General features: G+C 53.1%; 1 protein-coding gene across 2 annotated transcripts in view; it reads right to left on the reverse strand.

Annotated features, from left to right (window-relative positions):
- MLLT1 (MLLT1 super elongation complex subunit) overlaps positions 1-20977 on the reverse strand; it is a 69409-nt gene that overhangs the window by 45681 nt on the left and 2751 nt on the right. For both annotated transcript variants that reach the window (XM_025293310.3, XM_025293309.3), the window contains exons 2-3: positions 13296-13476; positions 7497-7579 (exon numbers count right to left, since the gene is read on the reverse strand). In XM_025293310.3, the coding sequence (XP_025149095.2) occupies positions 7497-7579; positions 13296-13476 (264 nt within the window). The remainder of the gene's footprint in view (positions 1-7496; positions 7580-13295; positions 13477-20977) is intronic.

Consider the following 20977-nt stretch of genomic DNA (forward strand, 5'->3'; position numbering starts at 1 on the left):
CCAAGGATCAGACCCAGGTCTCCTGCACTGCAGGTGGACTCTTCACCAGCTGAGCCACAAGGGAAGCCCTGGTCTAAGGACAAACATAAACACCAATGGAACAGAACTGAGTCCAGAGAGAAAGCTAACCATACACAACCAATTGATTTCCAGCAATGATGCTACAGTTACTCCATGGTGGGGGGAGAACAGTCTCTTCAACAAATGGTGCTCAGAAAACTGAAAGAGCATATGGAAAAGAATGAAGCTAGACCCTAACTCATCCCACACACAAAAATTAACTCAAAATGTGTCATCCCCAGCCACTGTTGAACAAGCCACACTTCGCCGTCCTATGCACTTCTCACACCAAATGATCGTCCTTCTCTCGGTGTACTGGTGCCATCTTTCCCTCCTTTCTGTGCCCCTGCTATCTGAAATGGCCCAGGCACAGTGCTAAGGTACTATCCAGGGTTCCCAATCCCAGGAGAGCTGTGAGGCGTCTTCCAGAGAAAATGTCTGCCAGACAAGCTTAGTGCCAGCAGGAATGATGCTGCTGTGAGTCCACTGTTAACAGTCAACAATATGAATAAGGAGCCTTCAAACAGAAGTGCCCAGAAAACACGGCTATGTGTCCCTCTGCTGACAAAACTGTGACAAGAGGCTCACAGGAACTTAACCTCTAGGCCCCTTGCAGCAAAGGTTCAGTTTTCACTAACTCAGTGTTCCTGGTAACTTTATGTAACTATTCTGATGAAGGAGAAGTGACTGTATATATGTGGGTGGGGGGAATCGAGTCTAAACAATGGAATATTCAGTTCAGTTGCTCAGTCATGTCCGACTCTTTGCGACCCCATGAATCACAGCACGCAAGGCCTCCCTGTCCATCACCAACTCCTGGAGTTCACCCAGACTCACGTCCATCAAGTCAGTGATGCCATCCAGCCATCTGATCCTCTGTCGTCCCCTTCTCCTCCTGCCCCCAATCCCTCCCAGCATCAGAGTCTTTTCCAGTGAGTCAACTCTTCGCATGAGGTGGCCAAAGTACTGGAGTTTCAGCTTTAGCATCATTCCTTCCAAAGAAATCCCAGGGCTGATCTCCTTCAGAATGGACTGGGTGGATCTCCTTGCAGTCCAAGGGACTCTCAAGAGTCTTCTCCAACACCACAGTTCAAAAGCATCAATTCTTCGGTGCTCAGCCTTCTTCACAGTCCAACTCTCACATCCATACGTGACCACTGGAAAAACCATAGCCTTGACTAGACGGACCTTTATTGGCAAAGTAATGTCTCTGCTTTTCAGTATGCTATCTAGGTTGGTCATAACTTTCCTTCCAAGGAGTAAGCGTCTTTTAATTTCATGGCTGCAGTCACCATCTGCAGTGATTTTGGAGCCCAAAAAAATAAAGTCTGACACTGTTTCCACTGTTTCCCCATCTATTTCCCATGAAGTGATGGGACCAGATGCCATGATCTTCATTTTCTGAATGTTGAGCTTTAAGCCAACTTTTTCACTCTCCACTTTCATCAAGAGGCTTTTTAGTTCCTCTTCACTTTCCGCCATAAGGGTGCTGTCATCTGCATATCTGAGGTTATTGATATTTCTCCCGGCAATCTTCATTCCAGCTTGTGTTTCTTCCAGTCCAGCGTTTCTCATGATGTACTCTGCATAGAAGTTAAATAAGCAGGGTGACAATATACAGCCTTGACGTCCTCCTTTTCCTATCTGGAACCAGTCTGTTGTTCCATGTCCAGTTCTAACTGTTGCTTCCTGACCTGCATACAGATTTCTCAAGAGGCAGGTCAGGTAGTCTGGTATTCCCCTCTCTTTCAGAATTTTCCACAGTTTATTGTGATCCACACAGTCAAAGGCTTTGGCATAGTCAATAAAGCAGAAATAGATGTTTTTCTGGAACTCTCTTGCTTTTTCCATGATCCAGCGGATGTTGGCAATTTGATCTCTGGTTCCTCTGCCTTTTCTGAAACCAGCTTGAACATCAGGAAGTTCATGGTTCACGTATTGCTGAAGCCTGGCTTGGAGAATTTTGACCACTACTTTACTAGCATGTGAGATGAGTGCAATTGTGCGGGCAGGAATCCCTCAGAAGAAATGGAGTAGCCATCATGGTCAACAAAAGAGTTCAAAATGCAGTACTTGGATGCAATCTCAAAAACAAAATGATCTCTGTTCATTTCCAAGGCAAACCATTCAATATTACGGTAATCCAAGTCTATGCCCCAACCAGTAATGCTGAAGAAGCTGAAGTTGAACGATTCTATGAAGACCTACAAGACCTTTTAGAACTAACACCCAAAAAAGATGTCCTTTTCATTACAGGGGACTGGAATGCAAAAGTAGGAAGTCAAGAAACACCTGGAGTAACAAGCAAATTTGGCCTTGGAATACGGAATGAAGCAGGGCAAAGACTAATAGAGTTTTGCCAAGAAAATGCACTGGTCATAGCAAACACCCTCTTCCAACAACACAAGAGAAGACTCTACACATGGACATCACCAGATGGTCAACACTGAAATCAGACTGATTATATTCTTTGCAGCCAAAGATGGACAAGCTCTATACAGTCAACAAAAACAAGACCAGGAGCTGACTGTGGCTCAGATCATGAACTACTTATTACCAAATTCAGACTTAAATTGAAGAAAGTAGGGAAAACCACTAGACCATTCAGGTATGACCTAAATCAAATCCCTTATGATTATACAGCGGAAGTGAGAAATAGATTTAAGGGCCTAGATCTGATAGATAGAGTGCCTGATGAACTATGGAATGAGGTTCATGACATTGTACAGGAGACAGGGATCAAGACCATCCCCATGGAAAAGAAATGCAAAAAAGCAAAATGGCTGTCTGGGGAGGCCTTACAAATAGCTGTGAAAAGAAGAGAAGCAAAAAGCAAAGGAAAAAAGGAAAGATATAAGCATCTGAATGCAGAGTTCCAAAGAATAGCAAGGAGAGATAAGAAAGCCTTCCTCAGTGATCAATGCAAAGAAATAGAGGAAAACAACAGAATGGGAAAGACTAGAGATCTCTTCAAGAAAATCAGAGCTACCAAGGGAACATTTCATGCAAAGATGGGCTCAATAAAGGACAGAAATGGTATGGACCTAACAGAAGCAGAAGATATTAAGAGGTGGCAAGAACACACAGAAGAACTGTACAAAAAAGATCTTCACGACCCAGATAATCACGATGGTGTGATCACTGACCTAGAGCCAGACATCCTGGAATGTGAAGTCAAGTGGGCCTTAGAAAGCATCACTACGAACAAAGCTAGTGGAGGTGATGGAATTGCAGTTGAGCTATTGCAAAACCTGAAAGATGATGCTGTCAAAGTGCTGCACTCAATATGCCAGCAAATTTGGAAAACTCAGCAGCGGCCACAGGACTGGAAAAGGTCAGTTTTCATTCCCATCCCAAAGAAAGGCAATGCCAAAGAATGCTCAAACAATGCAATATTATTCAGCCATTAAAAGCAATGAAGCACGGACACACAGGACAACTTGGTGAACCCTGAGGACACGAAGCTCAGTGAAGGAAGCCACACACAAAAGGCTGCGTGTTGTGTGATTCCTTTTGTGTGAAATGTTCACAACAGGCAAATCCATAGACACAAAGCAGATCAGAGGCTGCTGGAAGATGAGAGTAGGGATGGGGAGACAAAACATCTGACATTAGAGAGGTTGCATAGCATTACAAATGCAGTAAATGCTGATGAATTATACACTTTAAAATGCTTAACTGCACAGGACGTGAATTTCACCTCAGTAAAAATTCTATTTTACAACTGTCATATCATAGGAAAACATTTGGCCTTTGACCCCAGTTTCTGATCTTGGAAACTGCTCAGTTGTGTCTGATTCTTTGCAACCTCATGGACTATACAGCCCATGGAATTCTCTAGGCCAGAATACCAGAGTGGGTAGCCTTTCCTTTCTCCAGGGGATCTTCCCAACCCAGGGATCAAACCCAGGTCTCCCAAATTTCAGGCAGATTCTTTACCTGATCTTGGGATCTCCTGAATGATGGGGTGACAGGAGCGTCCTGTGCTCTAACGAGGTAGCTCCAGGTGGGCCCCTAGGTGGCTTAGGATGGGGCTGGTCCCCAGAAAGACCAAGTTTTGATGAGAAGCTCATCCCCTGTCCCAACCTCCAAGCTCCAAGGCGGGGGAGGGTGGAGACTGAGTTAGTCACAATGGCCAGGGACTGACTCATGCCTTGTTAACAAAGCTTCCATAAAACCCCTAACCATGGGGTTCGGAGCCCTCAGGGAGAGCAGGCCAGTGTGCAGGTGTAGGTGTGGCAGGGGAAGGGCCTGGAAGTCCCTCCCCTACCCACATCAGGCTCCGCCGCTCTCCCAGCCGGCTGCTTCTGACCTGCATCCCACATACTAAACCCAAAACAGGAAGTAAAATGTCGATCAGAGTTCTGTGAGCTGTTTCACCAGACCCCAGAGCCTGAGGGGGCTGTGGGAAACCCTGATTTACAGCTGGTCCATCAGAAGCACCAGAGGCACCGGCCACAGGGTACACTGCGGGGCTGAGCCCTGATCTGCGGGTCTGTGCTAATTTGATGGCTACTGTCAGAGAAAGCTAAGCTCCTGGACACCTGGACAGGGTCTGGAGAACCAGAGCCAGAGGAGAGGTGCTGGGAAGGATGCTGCATTTGGCATTAAAAGCAAGTGAATACTAACAGCTCAGCAATGCCCAGAAGAACTTTTAAGTCAAAAGAACCCAACCCCACCCCTCTTTTTTCCACCCGGGCTTTGGGGAAAGGAGTGGTTTATCTGTATAAGAACATCCTGCCAACAAGTCAAACAGAACGCGGCCTCAGATAAGTGCTCGTGCCAAACACCATGGAACTCAGAATTCCACCGTCCACAGCAGGTGCCATGGCCAGGGGCAGATGTAGCCAGAACGCCACAGGCTTACACAAGAAAATGTCCTGCGTCTGAGAGACAGCCCTTCCTGTTCTGGGTGCACATCCACCCCACTGCTCGGAGAGGCCACCTGTCACCTTCCTTCATCCCTGGGGCCTCGACTCCCGGGGCCTAAGGCCTTAGAGACTGCCTGCTCTGTTCACTCTGCGTGCCCAGGCTGACCCTGCAGTGACATCAATGATGAAGCGCTCACTCCGTGCTGGGACCAGACCACGTGCCCTCCCTTCCAGCTCTCCTAATCTTCCCAACAGCCCGAGAAGCAGACACGACTGAAATCTATCTTGTAGACAGAGAAACGGGTCCAGAGAAGTGGCTTGTCCACAGCTGCTCCTCACTGCTTAGCAAAGCCACGATCAGCTCACCTAACTGATGACTGAACGGTGAGCAGGGCTCAACTCCAATGGCAGCTCTTGCCTGCGTGGGGGGCGGGGGGTGGGGAATGGGTGGGGGGACACTGGGAGAAGCGACTAGCAAGTCCTCCCCAGATGGCCCTGGATCACACACATCCCACACCTGCAGCAGCTGCTTCTGCCGTAAACCCGCCCTTGCTTTTCCACACCTGTCTGAGCTTTACCAACCTCCAAAGGGACCCACATTTAGACAACACTTGAAGAAGCAAGCAAACATCAGAATTCAAGAATGGCCATCATCCTGGGTCACATCCGTTTTGGGTACACATACGTGAACACAAGCTCTGCTGGTCCAAGTGAGCCCCCACAATCAAGGTGCGGCCCAGCCCATATGACTGGGCATCTAGGCACTCCTGCACGCAGGCTGGGGATGTGACCACCCTCTGGGGCCTGGCCAAGTACTCAGTAATAAGCATCACCCAGCAGAACGTGAGGTGCACCCAATGGGACCTGTGACCTGCACCCCAGTCCCTCCCCAGGTAGTCTCACAGTGCAGGGCTGCCCACTACAGCCCTGAGGGCAAAGCTGCCACCAGGGGCAGAGGATTCTAGTAATGGGACACAGGGCACAGGAGAGCACCCAGCACTCATCTTGAGAACGGGCTTATAGCTCCACGCCAGCCCCACTGCCCAGCGCTGCAGATACGGAGGTATCCATGCACATCGCTTTCTCCAGATGCACTTGCTCTATCTCCCCAGCCACCTAGAGGGGCTCCAATCAGCATTTCATTTGCACAGCCTCCCCGCGGGGCAGAAAGGCTGGAAACATACCTGCCAGGGACTCACCCCAGCCCTGGCCCTCCTCCACACTCCCCAAGCAGTAGGAGGCCTCCCGGGGTCTGCCTCCCTAAGCCACAGGGCGCCAACACCCCCAGGGGCACAGTGCCCCTCCTGTGCCTGTGCAGACAGGTTGGGCTCTCCTCTCATCAGCGGCCAGTCACCTTGACGCCCAGAAAATCAGGGTGACCTGCAGCCCCACCATCAAATCCCACACCCAATGAAATGTTCCTCAGTGCCCCCAAGCTCTGCCCCTGACACCAGGGATTCTCAGAAGAAGTGGCTTGTCAAGTGAGCGGTGGCACTCATGGGCCCCCCAGGATGTCGCCCCCCTTGAGGGGTGGCAGAGCTGCCCACAGCCAGTCCAGCTGCATACATGGAGAAGCACCTGGCCAGCGGGCATTCAGAGTCAGGTAAAGTGCCGGCTGGCCACACCTGCGAGAAGCAACAGAGGCTTGCTGCCAGGCAGACAATGGTTAAATGCTGGGTATTGGGCTTCAGGAAAAAAGCTCTGGTCTGAACTGTGTCCCCAGTTTCTGGGCTGCGTCCCACCCACCACGTGATGGTGCTGGGAGGGGCCTGGGTCACGAGGATGGAGCCCGTGGAAGGGGACTGGTGCTTCCACAGACTGCTCGTGCTTCCCCACAGGAGGGCACGGCAAGAGGAGCCTGTGACCTGGAGCGCGGCCCTCCCCTGGCCATGCCAGCGCCTAGGCCAGGACCTCCAGGCACCGGAACACTAAGCAAACAACTTCTGGTGTTTCTGAGCCGCCCTGTCTGTGGTATTGTGTTATCACAGCCTGAACACTCTGAGATGATTTCTATTTTTTCCCACTGTAAGCACATAGAGACGAATACTACAGAGAGAACACCCTCCTGTGATCCTACCACCCGGATTACCTTTACCATCTTTCGTACGTATGATCCCTTTTTTCTATAAATACCATACACACAACTTGCTTTTCTCACTCAACAATTCTAAAAGCTCTCTCCCCCAAGGCCGTCAACGGTTCTGGTTCAGAAGATGCACAAGGGCCTCCAACCAACAGCCTGTGTTGAACGTCCAGGTACCTTCCAGATCGTACCCTCTCCTCCCACGGTGACAGTCCAAGGCCTCTGGGCCCACCCCAGCATGTGAGAGCTGAGCCAGGGACCCTGCCACTTCTAGCATGACTGATGGGGCCATGGCTTGCTGCTCCCCGACTTGCCAGCTCCCCAGTTGACCGCCATGGAGAGATGGATGCGACACTCCACCCGCGGGCGCCTGACATGGCGTCTCCGTCACACGTGTCACCATCCACCCTGCCGCGCATGCACTACTGGTCCCCTCACCTCGTGTGCGCTGTGCGTCCTCCCACCACTCCCCAGGACCCTACCTTGTTCTTGAAGTACACCTCGATGGGCATGATGAAGCCAGCATACCCCGACTCCTCCACCTTGTAGGGGGGCTCCTTGCACACTGAAAAGAGACAGATGACGTGCCATCAGCACCCAGCAGGAGGAAGCACACGCATTCTGCCTCCTCTCTGGGCTCAGTGGGTTCTGCAGGAGGCCGGCTCCCCAGGAGCAGAGATCCCAGGCCTGGTCTACATCAGAGGGGTCCCAGGGGGAGAGAAGCAGCAGAACAGGAGAAAGGGGACCCCTGCCACCCTGGGGAGGGAGAGTGTGTGGGAAGGGGCCAGAGACCAGCTGAGGCAGAGTAGCCGGCATTGGCCACTGGGCGTGTGGGTTCAACCAGCTGAGAGCAGCAAGTGAGGCTTGGGCGAGATGCCAGGCCTGGGGAGCCCTGGTCTCCCTGCAGGGCAGGCTCTCTGCTGTGCCCACCTCCTGCCATCACCCATGTGAGCACGTGACTTGGGGCCCTGCTCGGGGCCAGGGACATGGACACTAGATGGAGGTGACCTGGTCTAAGATGGAGCTTGCTGCCTGGGTTCCACTGCAGCACCTAAGCACAGCATCCCTAGGGACCACAGCATCCCCAGGGAAGAGGGAGGGAGGGAGGGAGGGAGGGAGGGAGAAAGAGAGAGAACCCAAGAACACAGAACAGAGGTAAAACAATCTCCCACAGTCCCACTCTCCAGGACGCACTGTCAATGTTTTGACATGTATGCTGTCACGACGCGACTAATGGGAAAACACTGTTCTCCTGCTTTTAGGAAAAACAGAACAGCGCAGATCAACCCCTCATGTCCTCCACCCCACCTTCTCCCGTGGTGACCAAGAGGTAGGAAAAAACCCTGCCACCTGTTAACACCTTTACACACGTGTGTCTGGACTGTAACTCTTAAGCGGGTCGCAAATGGCTGGAACATAATGACAGGCCAGCACCTTGCACGTGGCCGGCACATGGGGTATGAGGCTTGCTCGGCTGGCCTGACTTCCCGCCAGGGGCGAGGGGGCAGTCATGACCCGGCCATAGCACCCACCGCAGCAGAGCCTCCTGGTGGCACCAGTGGCCAGCTCCTCAGCTGAGCACCCAGAGCACTGTCACCTGACCTCGGGGCATGAATGTGAGTCATTACTGCCACCAAATGCTGCATTCATTCATGATCCACGTCTGCGGTGTCGGGTGCCCAGCTGGTGACAGAGGCCCAGGGCATGCCTCTGGTCCCCAGGAGGGAGCAAGTCACCTTCAGTGGGATAGTCAGCCCACCCGGAAGTCAGGAGTAGCCCTGCCGATGGGACAACGGGCAGGGAACTCTGTGGGGCTGACCTCAGCCCCAATCCCAATTCCAACAGGTCTCCTGCTCTTTGGTCATCTTCCGTGGGTGCTGGCTGGGCACGTCACATGCAGCCCACACCATACCACTTTCTCATTCCCTCTGAAACCTGCACCACCTGGCATCCCGCAGCTCAGGATCCAGGCTGTCCCATGCGCCCTAGAGGCCACCTTAGCTTCTCCCAGGGAACTTGGGAAAAGGAAAGAAAAAAACCAAAGTCAATGTCCTCCGAGGGAAGACAAGCTCGACAAATGAAAACAAGATACTTTCAAAAATGAAAATTAGAGAGTAAGAAAGGGCTCTTAGACATTACAAATACAGTAAATACAGTATTTACAGTGGTTTAATTTATCAGAATGACCAGAAAATGAAGTCAACCGAATCTCCCAGAATGTAAGGATAAAAAAAATTTTTTTAAGAAAAGGTGAGAGGTGCAAAAACAACCCCATGAATTAAACATATGTCAACAGCAGCTAATATTCATAAAGCACCTATTGTGTGCCAGGCAGTTCCCATAATCTTATACCATCAACTCCCAACAACACTGTGAGCCAAATGCACTTGTTCCCATTTTACAGATGAGAAAACTTAAACATAGAGAAGTTACATAACAAGCATTCTAGAAAGAGAAAACAGAAATTAAACAGATAGGAAAAAAAAAAAATAGGAGAGAACCTTCCAGAACTAAAATGAAGGGCACCAAATGTCCAACATGATGAACAAATGAACCAAAAAAGATTCAATATGATGAACAAACAAACCAAAAAAGTCCCCAGAAAGGTCATAAAAACCATCTTAAGTCCTTCTAGAGAAAAGACAAAAACACTAAAAAACACATCACCTGCAACAGAATGAGAAACCCACAGCATCAGGTTCCTCAGAAGATGACAAAGCAACACGCTCAAACTCTGAATGATAGTCACTCTCCAACTGGAACATTACACCCAGCTCAACTAGCGCTCAAGCGTGGGGCCAGAACAGGCCACTCTAGATACACTAAGACTTTATTCCCTACACACCTTTCTTCAGAAATTGCTTCAGTAATTAGTTCCTTGGGAAACTTCTTGATAAATTACTCCAGTAAAACAGGAAAATGAACAAAAACACAGGGTGTTAGGTGAATCCCTGAGGAGAAAAGTAAAGTAAGTCCCAGTGTGATGGCTAATGAGGTGGTCTGGAGAGGAGCCAGTTCTCATCAGAAGAGGAAGAGGCTGCAATGAAATATCCAGAGGAAGAGGGGAGTCTCCACTGAATAAATGAAATGATGGGGGTATGGGGAAAAAGGCAAAGCACCTCTGATGAAAAAGACAAATGCAGGGATGGGGAGGAAGAAGCAAAAGGTGTTCACAAAGCCACAGGCCAAGTATGAAGCCAAGTAAATGGGGCCAAATTTCTTTTTTCGGCTGAGCTGGGTCTTTACTGCAGCACGAGGGCTTTTCTGCAGCTGCGCGCTCGGGCGCCTCTCCAGTTGTGGCACATGGCCTCTCTGGTTGCTGCATGCGTGTCTACTTGCCCCATGGCATATGGCATCTTAAGCTTCCCTGGTGGTTCAGCAGTAAAGAATTTGCCTGCAATGCAGAAGACGTGAGAGACATGGGTTCGATCCCTGGGTTGGGAGGATCCCTGGGAGAAGGAACTGGCATCCCACTCCAGTATTCTTGCCTGGAGAATCCCTTGGACAGAGGAGCCTGGCAGGCTACAGTCTATGGGGTTGCAAAGAGTCAGACAGGACTTAGCAAATAAATAACAACAATGTGGGATCTCAGTTCCCAAATCTAGGACCAAACCCATGTCCCCTGTATTGGCAGATGAATTCTTAACCCCTGGACCAGCAGGGAAGTCCCAAAACGGGGCCAAGTTTTAAGCAAGGATGACAAAAAAGACCCTATCTGACCTTGGCATGACCTTGAGCATTCTCCTTGGAGCAAGTTGCCCAGAGTTGAGAGAGAACCATTCCAACGGTGGAGAGCATCAATATAGTCAATGATCCTCACAGTTAACGACTTCTAGACTTACTCTCTAACCTGGAGTGGAACAACCGTAACCAAGTTGAGTGTAGCTCCCAGAAGGGGCATAAGGGTCAAGGAAGACGGGCTGCTCCTACCCTTCTCTTCCTAAGTGGAAAGTCAGGAGACCCTGGCCAAAGCCGACAGCTTTGGAGAACCCATCCATTCTCTTGGCAAACATTTAGAAAGCACCTACTGTATCCTTTCAGCCCCAGAGATATAGCAGCGAACTGTGGCCAAATGCAAACCCCTTGCTTGGCGGGGATGTGAGGGGGCGAAGCTTAGGAAAGAGTCTGAACTTTCAGGTTAGAAAGTTAATAAATTTTTAAAGTGAAAAATCTAGAAATAAGAAGTGAATTCGCTTCTACAGCTTTAAAGTGGTAAGGAAGGGACACAACCCAGAAAGGACTAGAAGGCTGCCCCTGGGGTGGGACCACCATTGATGAGCTGGGAGGTGGAGATGCCCACCAGGTTCATTCCTGCTGGGTCTGTGCGGGGTGTATATTCTGATTTAAAAGACACTTTTTAAGCAAATAAAGTATAACTTCAGAGGCTGGAGTCCTGTTAGGAATTCACTGGCTGCTTCACCTTATCTGATTTTCCCTGATCACTAAACAAATGGCAAGTAAGCATCTACCATCTAATTCATGTGATGCAGGGTGGCTCAGCGGTAAAGAATCCACCTGCCAATGCAGAAGACATGGGTTTGATTCCTGGGTCGGGAAGATCCCCTGGAGAAGGAAATGGCAACCCACTCCAGTCTTCTTGCCTGGGAAATTCCATGGACAGAGGAGCCTGGGGGGCTACAGTCCATGGGGTCGCAAAGTGTCGGACATGACTTAGTGACAACCACCACCACCATGTGATGCAGCTGCCCTCTATATAGAGGCTGCACCCATAGGCTTCGCAAACAAGGACGGTTCAGCTACTCAACTGCGGCTGCAAACTGCCTCTGCAAAACAGTATGCTTCACCCAGAACCCATTTTTCAGACACTGGGAGCTTGGAGAATGTGCCACTTCCACGTGACCACAAATAAGTGACCAGGCCTCTTGGGAGCTCAGTCTCCACACAGAGACATGGAAGGGGATCCTGGGCACCACCAGCCCTGCCAACGTCTCGGTCTCTGTGAGTGGATGGGAATCACCACTGCGAGAAGGGGACTGGACGGGAGAGGGAAAGCAGGCGCCCAGCCAGGAGGAGGCAGCCCAGCTTCTGCTGCTCCATGGCACAGTCAGTGACCGTGGAATGAACGGGAGTGACCAAGCGCCAATCAAAACCTGCAGACCCGGCCCACACCGCGTGGACCCCTGCTTTAAAGCTCGGGCAGCTTATCCAGACCCCTGAGCCTGCTTCCTCTTCTGTAAAAGAGGGTTGTGGGGCAAACGAAAAGAGCTTACGAGCAAAACGTGCCTGATAAGTGGCATGTAGTATTATTATTATTACCAGGTGCTTTGCATTATTATATTACTATTACTACCAGGTGCTTTCCAGGTATCTGCTATTATCAGGAACCTGATCTGCTCTCTCCAAGAGGCTCAGAGAGGAAAGAAGGAAGAGAACTGAAAAGTCAGGAAAGGAGAAATGAAGGAAAGGAAGAGCTGAAAGCTGATGGAAGAATCCAGAAGGAAGAACAATGGCCACTATGCCACTAGGAATCTGGAGCTGCCGTCCCCCCTGAACCAGGAGTGTCTACTTCTGTGACACACGTCACCTCCTGGCTGGACAGTAAGATACTTGTGGGCCTTGGCCCAGGCCCCAGTGGGTCCCAGGACAGGCTCCATACTCTCATCTCATCAGCGCAGCCTCACCCCCAACCCTCTGGCCCCACTGCAGCCCGGCAGCAGCTCTCCGTTTCCCGAAGCCCTTCTGGAGCACAGGGTCCTTTGTTCCTTTATCAACACATCCATTCAAGGACTATTTATGGGACCCCTGTGACATACTAGGCTTCACGCAGGGTACCAAATGGTGACACGGCAGACAGGCCCCGACCTCACAGAGCTCCCCAATTCCCCATCAAATTCTCTAGGAAGCGGCCTCTGACCCAGCACCCTGGGTAAGTTCCTGTGCCTCACAGCCTGAGGGGGAAATGGGGAGGAGGCAGGGGAGGTACGCCTCCCTTTTCTGGTCCGGCCCCACATGCCAGGGGCTCTGGAAAGAGCATCTCTCCTCTGCCAACATGGGCCCAGTGAGCAACTGCCTGCTTACTCACGGGGTGGTCATACACCACCCTGCCCACCCTCCAACACGGGCCACATACTCTGGATGCTCCTCAGAGCAGGAGCCTCAATAATGACACAAGACACCCGTCACCACCTCTGCTGGGCTCTCCTGACAACCAAGTTCACAGCTGAGGGGGAAGGGAGGGTGGGGGGCACCCCCGTGTGGGGGCAGAGCAGCGCTGGCCAAGGAGTTCAGGCCGGCTGCTCCCCAGCGAAGGGGGCACTCACCCCGCTTGGGCTTGGGGAAGCTGTCGTGCAGCCGGAAGACCACCTTCTCCACGAAGTGCTGGATCTCGCACTGCTCGGGGCCGCGGACGAACACCATCCAGTCATGCGTGAACCCCTCCGTGGTGGGCTTCTTGCGCAGCTGGGCGCGGTGTCCCAGCTCTAACTTGACCTGGACAGTGCACTGCAGGGAGAGAGGCAGCAGCAGGGTCAGCGCAGAGCCCAGGGCCGTGGGATGTGGGCTGCCCCTCCATCCACCCTCCACCCCACCCCAGGTGGCATACAGAGCCGGACAGTGAAGGGACTCCAGGAGGCTCCAATCACAGGGGGTGGGGAGCATGTGTTTGCTCTACATGCTTTGTCTCCCCAGCAAGCCCACCCAGGGCCCTGCATCTCCACCCCAGTCACCCCAGGACCCAGGCACCTGTGGTCCCCTCTCCCCCAGGCTCTGCACAGCTCGCTGGCTCCTCTCATTGAGGTCTCAGCTTGACAGCTGCTTCTTCAGGGAAGCCTTCCCTGACCACCCAGTCTGAAAGCACCCACTCCCAGCCGCACAGCTCTTCACCACGTGGTCCTCTCAGCACCCTCCACCATCGGAAACCATCTGCTAGTGGCTTGCCTGCTCTGCTCTTAGGTTGGCAGCCCGTCCAGAGCAGTAACGCTCACCAAGATCTCCCGAAAAAAGAACAGTGTGACCCGTGAGGGAGGGGCTGGTGCCAGGACCGGAGGCTACCGAGATCCACTGATGCTCAAGCCCCTTGCATAAAAAGACTTAGCACTTACACGTGACCTACAGACATCCTCCGACAGACTTGACATCATCTCTGGGTTACTTATAATACCTCGTATAACACAGATGCTATGCAAACAGTTGTAAATACAAGTAAGTGCTATATCAACCGGAGAAGGCAATGGCAACCCACTCCAGTACTCTTGCCTGGAAAATCCCATGGACGGAGGGGCCTGGTGGGCTATAGTCCATGGGGTCGCTAAGAGTCAGACATGACTGAGCGACTTCACTTTCACTTTTCACTTTCATGCATTGGAGAAGGCAATGGCAACCCACTCCAGTGTCTTGCCTGGAGAATCCCAGGGACGGGGGAGCCTGGTGGGCTGCTATCTATGGGGTCGCACAGAGTTGGACATGACTGAAGTGACTTAGCAGCAGCAGCAGCAGCAATGTCAACAGTGCCAGGGAACAGCAAATTCAAGTTTTACTTTTTGGCACCTTCTGTAATTTTTTTTCCCAAATATGTTCGCTGCACAACTGACTGAATGTACAGATGCAGAACACATCAAATGAAGAGTGGGCTGTACTTCACTCTACAAGTGAGGCAACCCAGGGTCTGAGACTGAGCTGCTACGTGGCCATGAGAGATGGCTCTACTGTATGGAGATGCAGGCCCGTGTGTGGGGTCATCCGAGGGCCACTCTGCTGTCCTGGCCAACCCTCGCCAGTCCTTGATTAAAGCCCTGTCATCATCCAGCATCCCACAGAGTGCCTCCCAGAGAACAGAGACCCTGAGGGTCACCCAAGTCACCCACACCAACAATGGTTTGTGGTGAGAATGGGGGGGGGGGAGCCAAGAAAGAAGCCACCTGGGGACAGGTGCAGGTGGGCCACGGCCTTGGCAGCCAGACTTCCCTCCTCACACACGCGTTGGCCTCTCCCCACTAAGGGAGCAGCCCCCAAACTTCACAAATTCTGAAGCGCCGACAGGGACCCACTGCACACACCACTCTGGCCTGGAAAACCCTCCCCGAACTTCCTTCACACAGAGCCTGATACCTAGTATCAAAACCAAGAACATTACAAAGAAGGCGGAGGCCAAGTGGACACTTGCTTCTAAGTGCCAAGATAACCAGGGGCACGCAGGCCGCCAGATCCCACACATCCTGGAGGAGACTCCCCCGTTGGGCTTTGGCAGCCTGGGCCTGGACCAGAAGCCTCTCTCTGCGTCCTCCGCCCTCTTTCTCACTACCAGACCCCGAGCATCCCCAGGGGCCACAGTCCCTCTAGTGCCTGCCTCTTTTACCGGTTTAGACCCCGCCACCAGCATCCTCCTGCTCCTCCCCTCTCCTTCCTCCCCCTGCTCGGTCACTGCCTGGGACTCAGGGCTCACCCTTCTCAGTCTGAGTCAAGTCCAAAAGCCTCAGCACACGGCCTGCCTGCGTTTCCCCAAGTCTGGGATGCTCCTGATTCACGTTTTCACCTGATTCAGACAGAGGATGCTGCAGAGCCGTGCACACGCACACACGTGCACTCGCTCACAAGCAGCTGCTGCTAAGCTTCAGACACACCGTAGGGGCTGTGAACCAAGGATGCACGGGGAATGCACACACCCTGTTTCCTCGTTCTGTCAGGCACCAGCCATTCCCAAACACAGGCGTGTCTGCTCCTTCCCGGCTGTGAGCCCACAGCCAGGGAGCCCTCACTCACTCCTCTGCAGACTGAACGTCCACTCATCCCTGACGCCCTGGCTCAGGGCTGCTCTCTGCGGAGCCCTATCTGATAGGTCCCCACACTGGAAACCAAGCAGGCCCTCGTCTCCACAACCGTCCACAAACAGCCAGCTCCTTGGTATGCTTCACCCTAACCCTGCTCCTGAGCACACTCAGCTGTCTCCAATTACCCTCTATCCTGTAGCCACACTACCCGAGGTGTCAACTACACAGGATTACACTAGAGAGGCTTCCTAAATCAGGGAGTTCTACGCGGCGCATCCTGCGGGGAAGGGCCGAGGTGACGGTTAAGTATAGGGTGGTCTCCACGTGTGGACTGGTGGGAGGCTGTGGGTGCTGAGTGAGCTGTAAAAACGGCAGGAGCCCCTCCCCTGCTGGCAGGACCACAGTCCCGGGAGACTGCTCAGAAATAGAGCAGAGAGACCCCCCCAGAGCCAGCCCACTGGCAGGAGGGGTGGGGATCCAGATGGAGTATTTCAATTTAACACAAGAGAAGTGACCGCAAGCTACATGCAGGTGATGGAGTTGGGGAAACAGCACTGAGTGAGAAGTACCCCGGGCAACTGTGTATGGTCTGGGCTGAAGGCAGACTAGGACAGACAGATGGACCACAAGCCTGCTGGGAGGCAACTGGAGGCAGTGGCTAGAAAAGGAGCCTGAAACAAGGGAGCTGGGAGGACCCGTGGGCGGATGGAGGAAAGACAGGAGACCCTGGGCAGCTGGGAGGCTGTGATTCCCGTGGAGCCTGGCCGGGCAGAGCAGTGGCGGGGGGGATGGGGACACTCGAAGGGAAATACCCCACCAAAAGCTGGAGGAAAGGACTGGACGTCTGGATAAACAAGTCACGCTCAAATCAGCCACAAGCTTCTATTTGCAGAGCACTGCTTATGGGCAACGTTCAAGATAAACAAATCCCAACGATGTTTACATGGTCCCGAACAGGCCATAATCACCCCCCACACCCGATACTGAATGTGTAACACACTCTGCCTCACGCACCCTATACACGAGTGTATAACACACTCTGCCTTTCTCTCCAACCTGTTCTAAGGCTGAGAAGTCAGGAGACGATCCCTGGACTGCGGGCAAGGTTCCAGGTGGGAAGCCAGATCATGACGACGAGACCCTGGGAACAGCTTCTGGTACTTTAGAACTAAATCCCAGGTCTGCTGTTCACCTGGCCAGAGATCCACAACCCTGCTTCCACCTCGGCCGCACGCCCGGCATGTCTCATCACATGGGGTTCCCACCCAGGGCACACCAGCAGGCAGCAGAGCCGTGATTGTGAAAGAAAGGAAGACCACAGCTCCATCAGAGGGGGAAGATGGGAGTGCCAAAAAGTCGCGCCACAGGCCAAAGTAAACAGGAAGGTTCTGAAGCGCGATGGGTAATCTTTGCTGCTGGCGGGCCATGCCCAAAGCCCCGCCTGGGCCCAGGCAGCATCTCTGCCCTCGGGGGCTGGCACCAGCTCAGCCTCAATAACCCCAGACCCCAGGGGCCGAGGACCATGCTATGCACCGCTGCACCCAGGAGAGGGGGTCTCCTTCAAGTGCTGGAATCTTCTGAGAAGTAAAGATGGTGGAATCAAACAGATCTGGGGCCACAATATGAGGGAAAAAATCACTGAATCAGTGAGACGCTCGAGCTACGCTGAAGCAGAGGCAGGCAAAGCTGAGCCCTCGCCAGCTACTCCAGCTTGGCGAGTCTCGATGATTTATTACCTGCTCTGCCCTTCCCTCCCCACCCCACCTGGACTCCTTCCCCAGAACCGAGCTTCAGCAGAACCAAGCAACTGAAGCAGACCCTCAGCCGCTGTTCCAGGAAGGGTGTCCACTACTGCCGGGTTAACAAGCCTGTGCTGCCCCAACTGACACCTCTCACCTGCCACTCGGCTGCCAGGAGGCAGGCAGAGCCTCTGGGGATGAGGGCGGGCCTCGGTCACTGCCGTGGTTCAGCATTTCATTGGGGGGCTACTTCACCACCCCCTCCTCCAACAAAAGCCCAGAACAAAGGGGCACATTCCAACCCTGCCCTGGAAGGGGTTAACTATTCTACCTCTGGGAAAACCTCCCTAAAACCTGAGCGGAACAAGGGTTCCCAGGGCCATCTGGGGACAGTTAAGCTTGGGCTGAGGGCCTCTGCCGGGCGCTACCCTTGCTCCAGGCCAACTGGCAGGAGGCACTTGGAACCCCACGGCCAGAATCCTAAGTCCTCCAAAGCAGGCCAACGGCTTGGCTGGCCCAGATCCCTCCAGGTGTGGAGACTCTGCCAGCCTGGGGCCCACAGCTCCTCTCACCTCACAGCCCTTGCTCCCCTAGATCCTTCCCGAAGCCCTCAAACCCAGAACCCAGCCAGCCGCCCAGGCCCAAAAGGCAGGTCTTCTACACCGAGTGTCTGTAAGATTTCCCCAGCTCTGCTGGTGGGAATTCTCTTCAGCAGACACCCTTCCCTCTGGGAATTCGCACTTTACCAAGTGGCCTAGTTATGCCTGAAGTCTGGCGGCTGCTGTGAATTCCCTCAGATGCACAATCCCCTCCCCTCCCAGGAGAAGGAATCACCGAAGGACCCCTCATTGGCCTGGGATGATTTTGCCAAGTCTGACTGGACCCAGCAGGGTCACTGGCCATGTGGTCCACACACAGCCACAAAGGGGGATGCGAGGAAGCAGGGGACTGGCCCCATGGAACCACAGCCACACAAACGCAAAGGAAACACTCTTCACAGAACTTTCTCCCTGGGGGCCCTGCAGGGGCTCCCAGAGCAGCCACTGAATCAGAGCTGGCTCCAGCTGTCCCTCCCTCTGTGTCAATCCTCTCAAGCAGGGACCACCTGCCCAGAGGTGGGGACCTCTCACAACAGCCACAGGAGGGCCTGGGCCTCTGACCACTGGCCCACAGAGGGTTGGCGGCCGCCCCTGCACCCTCTTCTGGTTCTGACCAGCCTCAGTCCTGGGGCACAAGGTTAATGACAAAGTGACAAGGACTCAATGAATGTGTCTCTGGACACTAAGGATAAGCAAGCAGACCACTATTGTGCGTGCTAAGTCCCTTCAGTCGTGTCCAACTCTTTGCGATCCTATGGACCGTAGCCCACCAGGCTCCTCTATCCAAAGGTTTCCCCAGGCAAGAATACTGGAGTTGGCTGCCATACCCTTCTCTAGGGGGATCTTCCCGGCTGACCAGGGATTAAACCCATTTCTCTTACATCGCCTGTATTGGAGGCAGATTCTTTACCACTAGGGCCACCTATGCAGACCATGGGGATAAGCAAATACACCCATGATCCTCAGGGCTGTCAGGGGGCTGGGCAGCCTGACCTCCAGCAGCCCGACCTCCAGCAGCCCAACAGGGAGGCCTGGTACCAGACATATTAATACTTTAAATCTGTATTGAACGCCCACCAACATGTAGACGATATGCTGGTTGACCCCAAAGTTCTCCAGGGAGCAGCCTCGGGAGATTCTGAACATGAACAACTGGATGAAGGCATCTCTCCCTGAGCCAGTGGACCTGGTGACAAAGGGAGTGGTTCCTAGCCCCTTTCATTAAACTGACAGTTGGTAAAGCTAAGTGCAAAACTTCACATTACAAACTGTGGGGGACACGAAGGGGAGTTGTTAGGCTCTGGCCCTCGCTCTCAAGCACGTTACAACACAGCTTTAAAGCCTGGCAGACCGACCTGCCAGATGACAGCTTCAGAGCCGGGTTGGCCCGAGGTTCTCTGGAAAAGGTCTGGGGAAAGAGCGAGAGATCCAAGCATGCCCCTAGCCTCGACTCCTCCTCTGTAACATGGGCCTTCCTCCACCGTGAGAAACACACCTCCCTTCCAGAGCAGCAGAGCACGGTCACAGAAAGCTGTTCCCAAGTCCGGGCTTAGCAGACGAAGCGTTATCGAGCGTCAGTTCAACCTGTGGTTCAACGAGTCGGCCACCTACTTCAGCAGCCAGGCCCGACACTTGTGCAAAGGGAGGAACCCCTGGGCCTTTGGGGAACAGGACCCCCAGACACTGACACCACTTCTAGCTCCCTAGGCAGCCCCCAGCCCCCCAGCAAACTTTCCCACCTTTTCAGCATCTGCTCAGTCTGTAGCCAGGCCCATTCCTTCCCCACCATCTTTGTAGATCATATGCCTGCCAGCCATAACCCCTAAGTAAGTAAAGACCTGCCCCACAAAATACATCACCACATTCCCTCTTAAAAAATACAAATCCTGAGATTTCCCTGGTGGCCAGTGGTTAAGACTCTGCGCTCCCACTGCAGGAGGCACAAGTCTGATCTCTGGTCAGGGAACTAAGATGGATTTCCCAGGCGACGAGGTGGTCAAGAATCTGCCTGCCAATGCAGAGGATGCAAGATATGGGTTTAATCCCTGTGTTGAGAAGATCCCCTAGAGGAGAAAATGGCTACCCACTCCAGTATTCTTGCCTGGACAACCCCAAGGACAGAGGAGCCTGACGGGTTGCAGTCCATGGGATGGTAAGAGTCGGACACGACTTAACCACTGACCACACAGGCATGGGAAACTGAGATCCCACCAGCTGCAGAGCCCAAAAAGAAAATCCCACCATCAAATCCCAAAGAAAATAGATGAGTAACTACAGACTAGAGGCTGGAGGGATCAGACAGGTGGGTGTATGGTCAGGGCAAAGGGAACCAGAATGACTTTTCCCTGGGAGCCCAGAGCCAAATGCAGAACTCCCTCTTTTCTCAGCTGGGCCAGAAAGTTCTAGAGAACACACCAGGAAGGCCAAGAGAACCAAAATCTCCCAAAGCAAGCAGGCCTGGGGGGAAGACCCATTGTTCCCCGTCACACTGAGGCCTTCACAGGGGCATCCCAGGGGAGGCAGAGAAGGCCGACTATGCTGGATTCAAAGGGTCCCCACCCCAACCCCACAACCAGATCCCGAAGCAGAAGTCCTCCTGGACTGCTTACAGCTGGCTCACCCACTCAAGATCGATAAGGGACACCGGTCTCTCCTGCCTCCCCTGGGGCCGTGAGGAAGGGACAGGGCTCAGAGCTGGGGCCTCTCCCTCCCACATTTGCATGAGAACACAGCCCAGACGAAGAACTGGACTGGGGTGGCACGGGCCTTCCTCTGGGGGCCGGTTTCACTTGCACTTGCAGGCGCAAAGATCCGGAGCAGCGCTGTCCAGTGGAAACTCCTGCCATGGAGGAAAGGTCACCTCTTCACGCTGCCCAGTGAGGTGGCTGGCACCTCAGGA

The sequence above is a fragment of the Bubalus bubalis genome, chromosome 9 (genome assembly GCF_019923935.1).
Source record: "Bubalus bubalis isolate 160015118507 breed Murrah chromosome 9, NDDB_SH_1, whole genome shotgun sequence".
Lineage (NCBI taxonomy): Eukaryota > Metazoa > Chordata > Mammalia > Artiodactyla > Bovidae > Bubalus > Bubalus bubalis.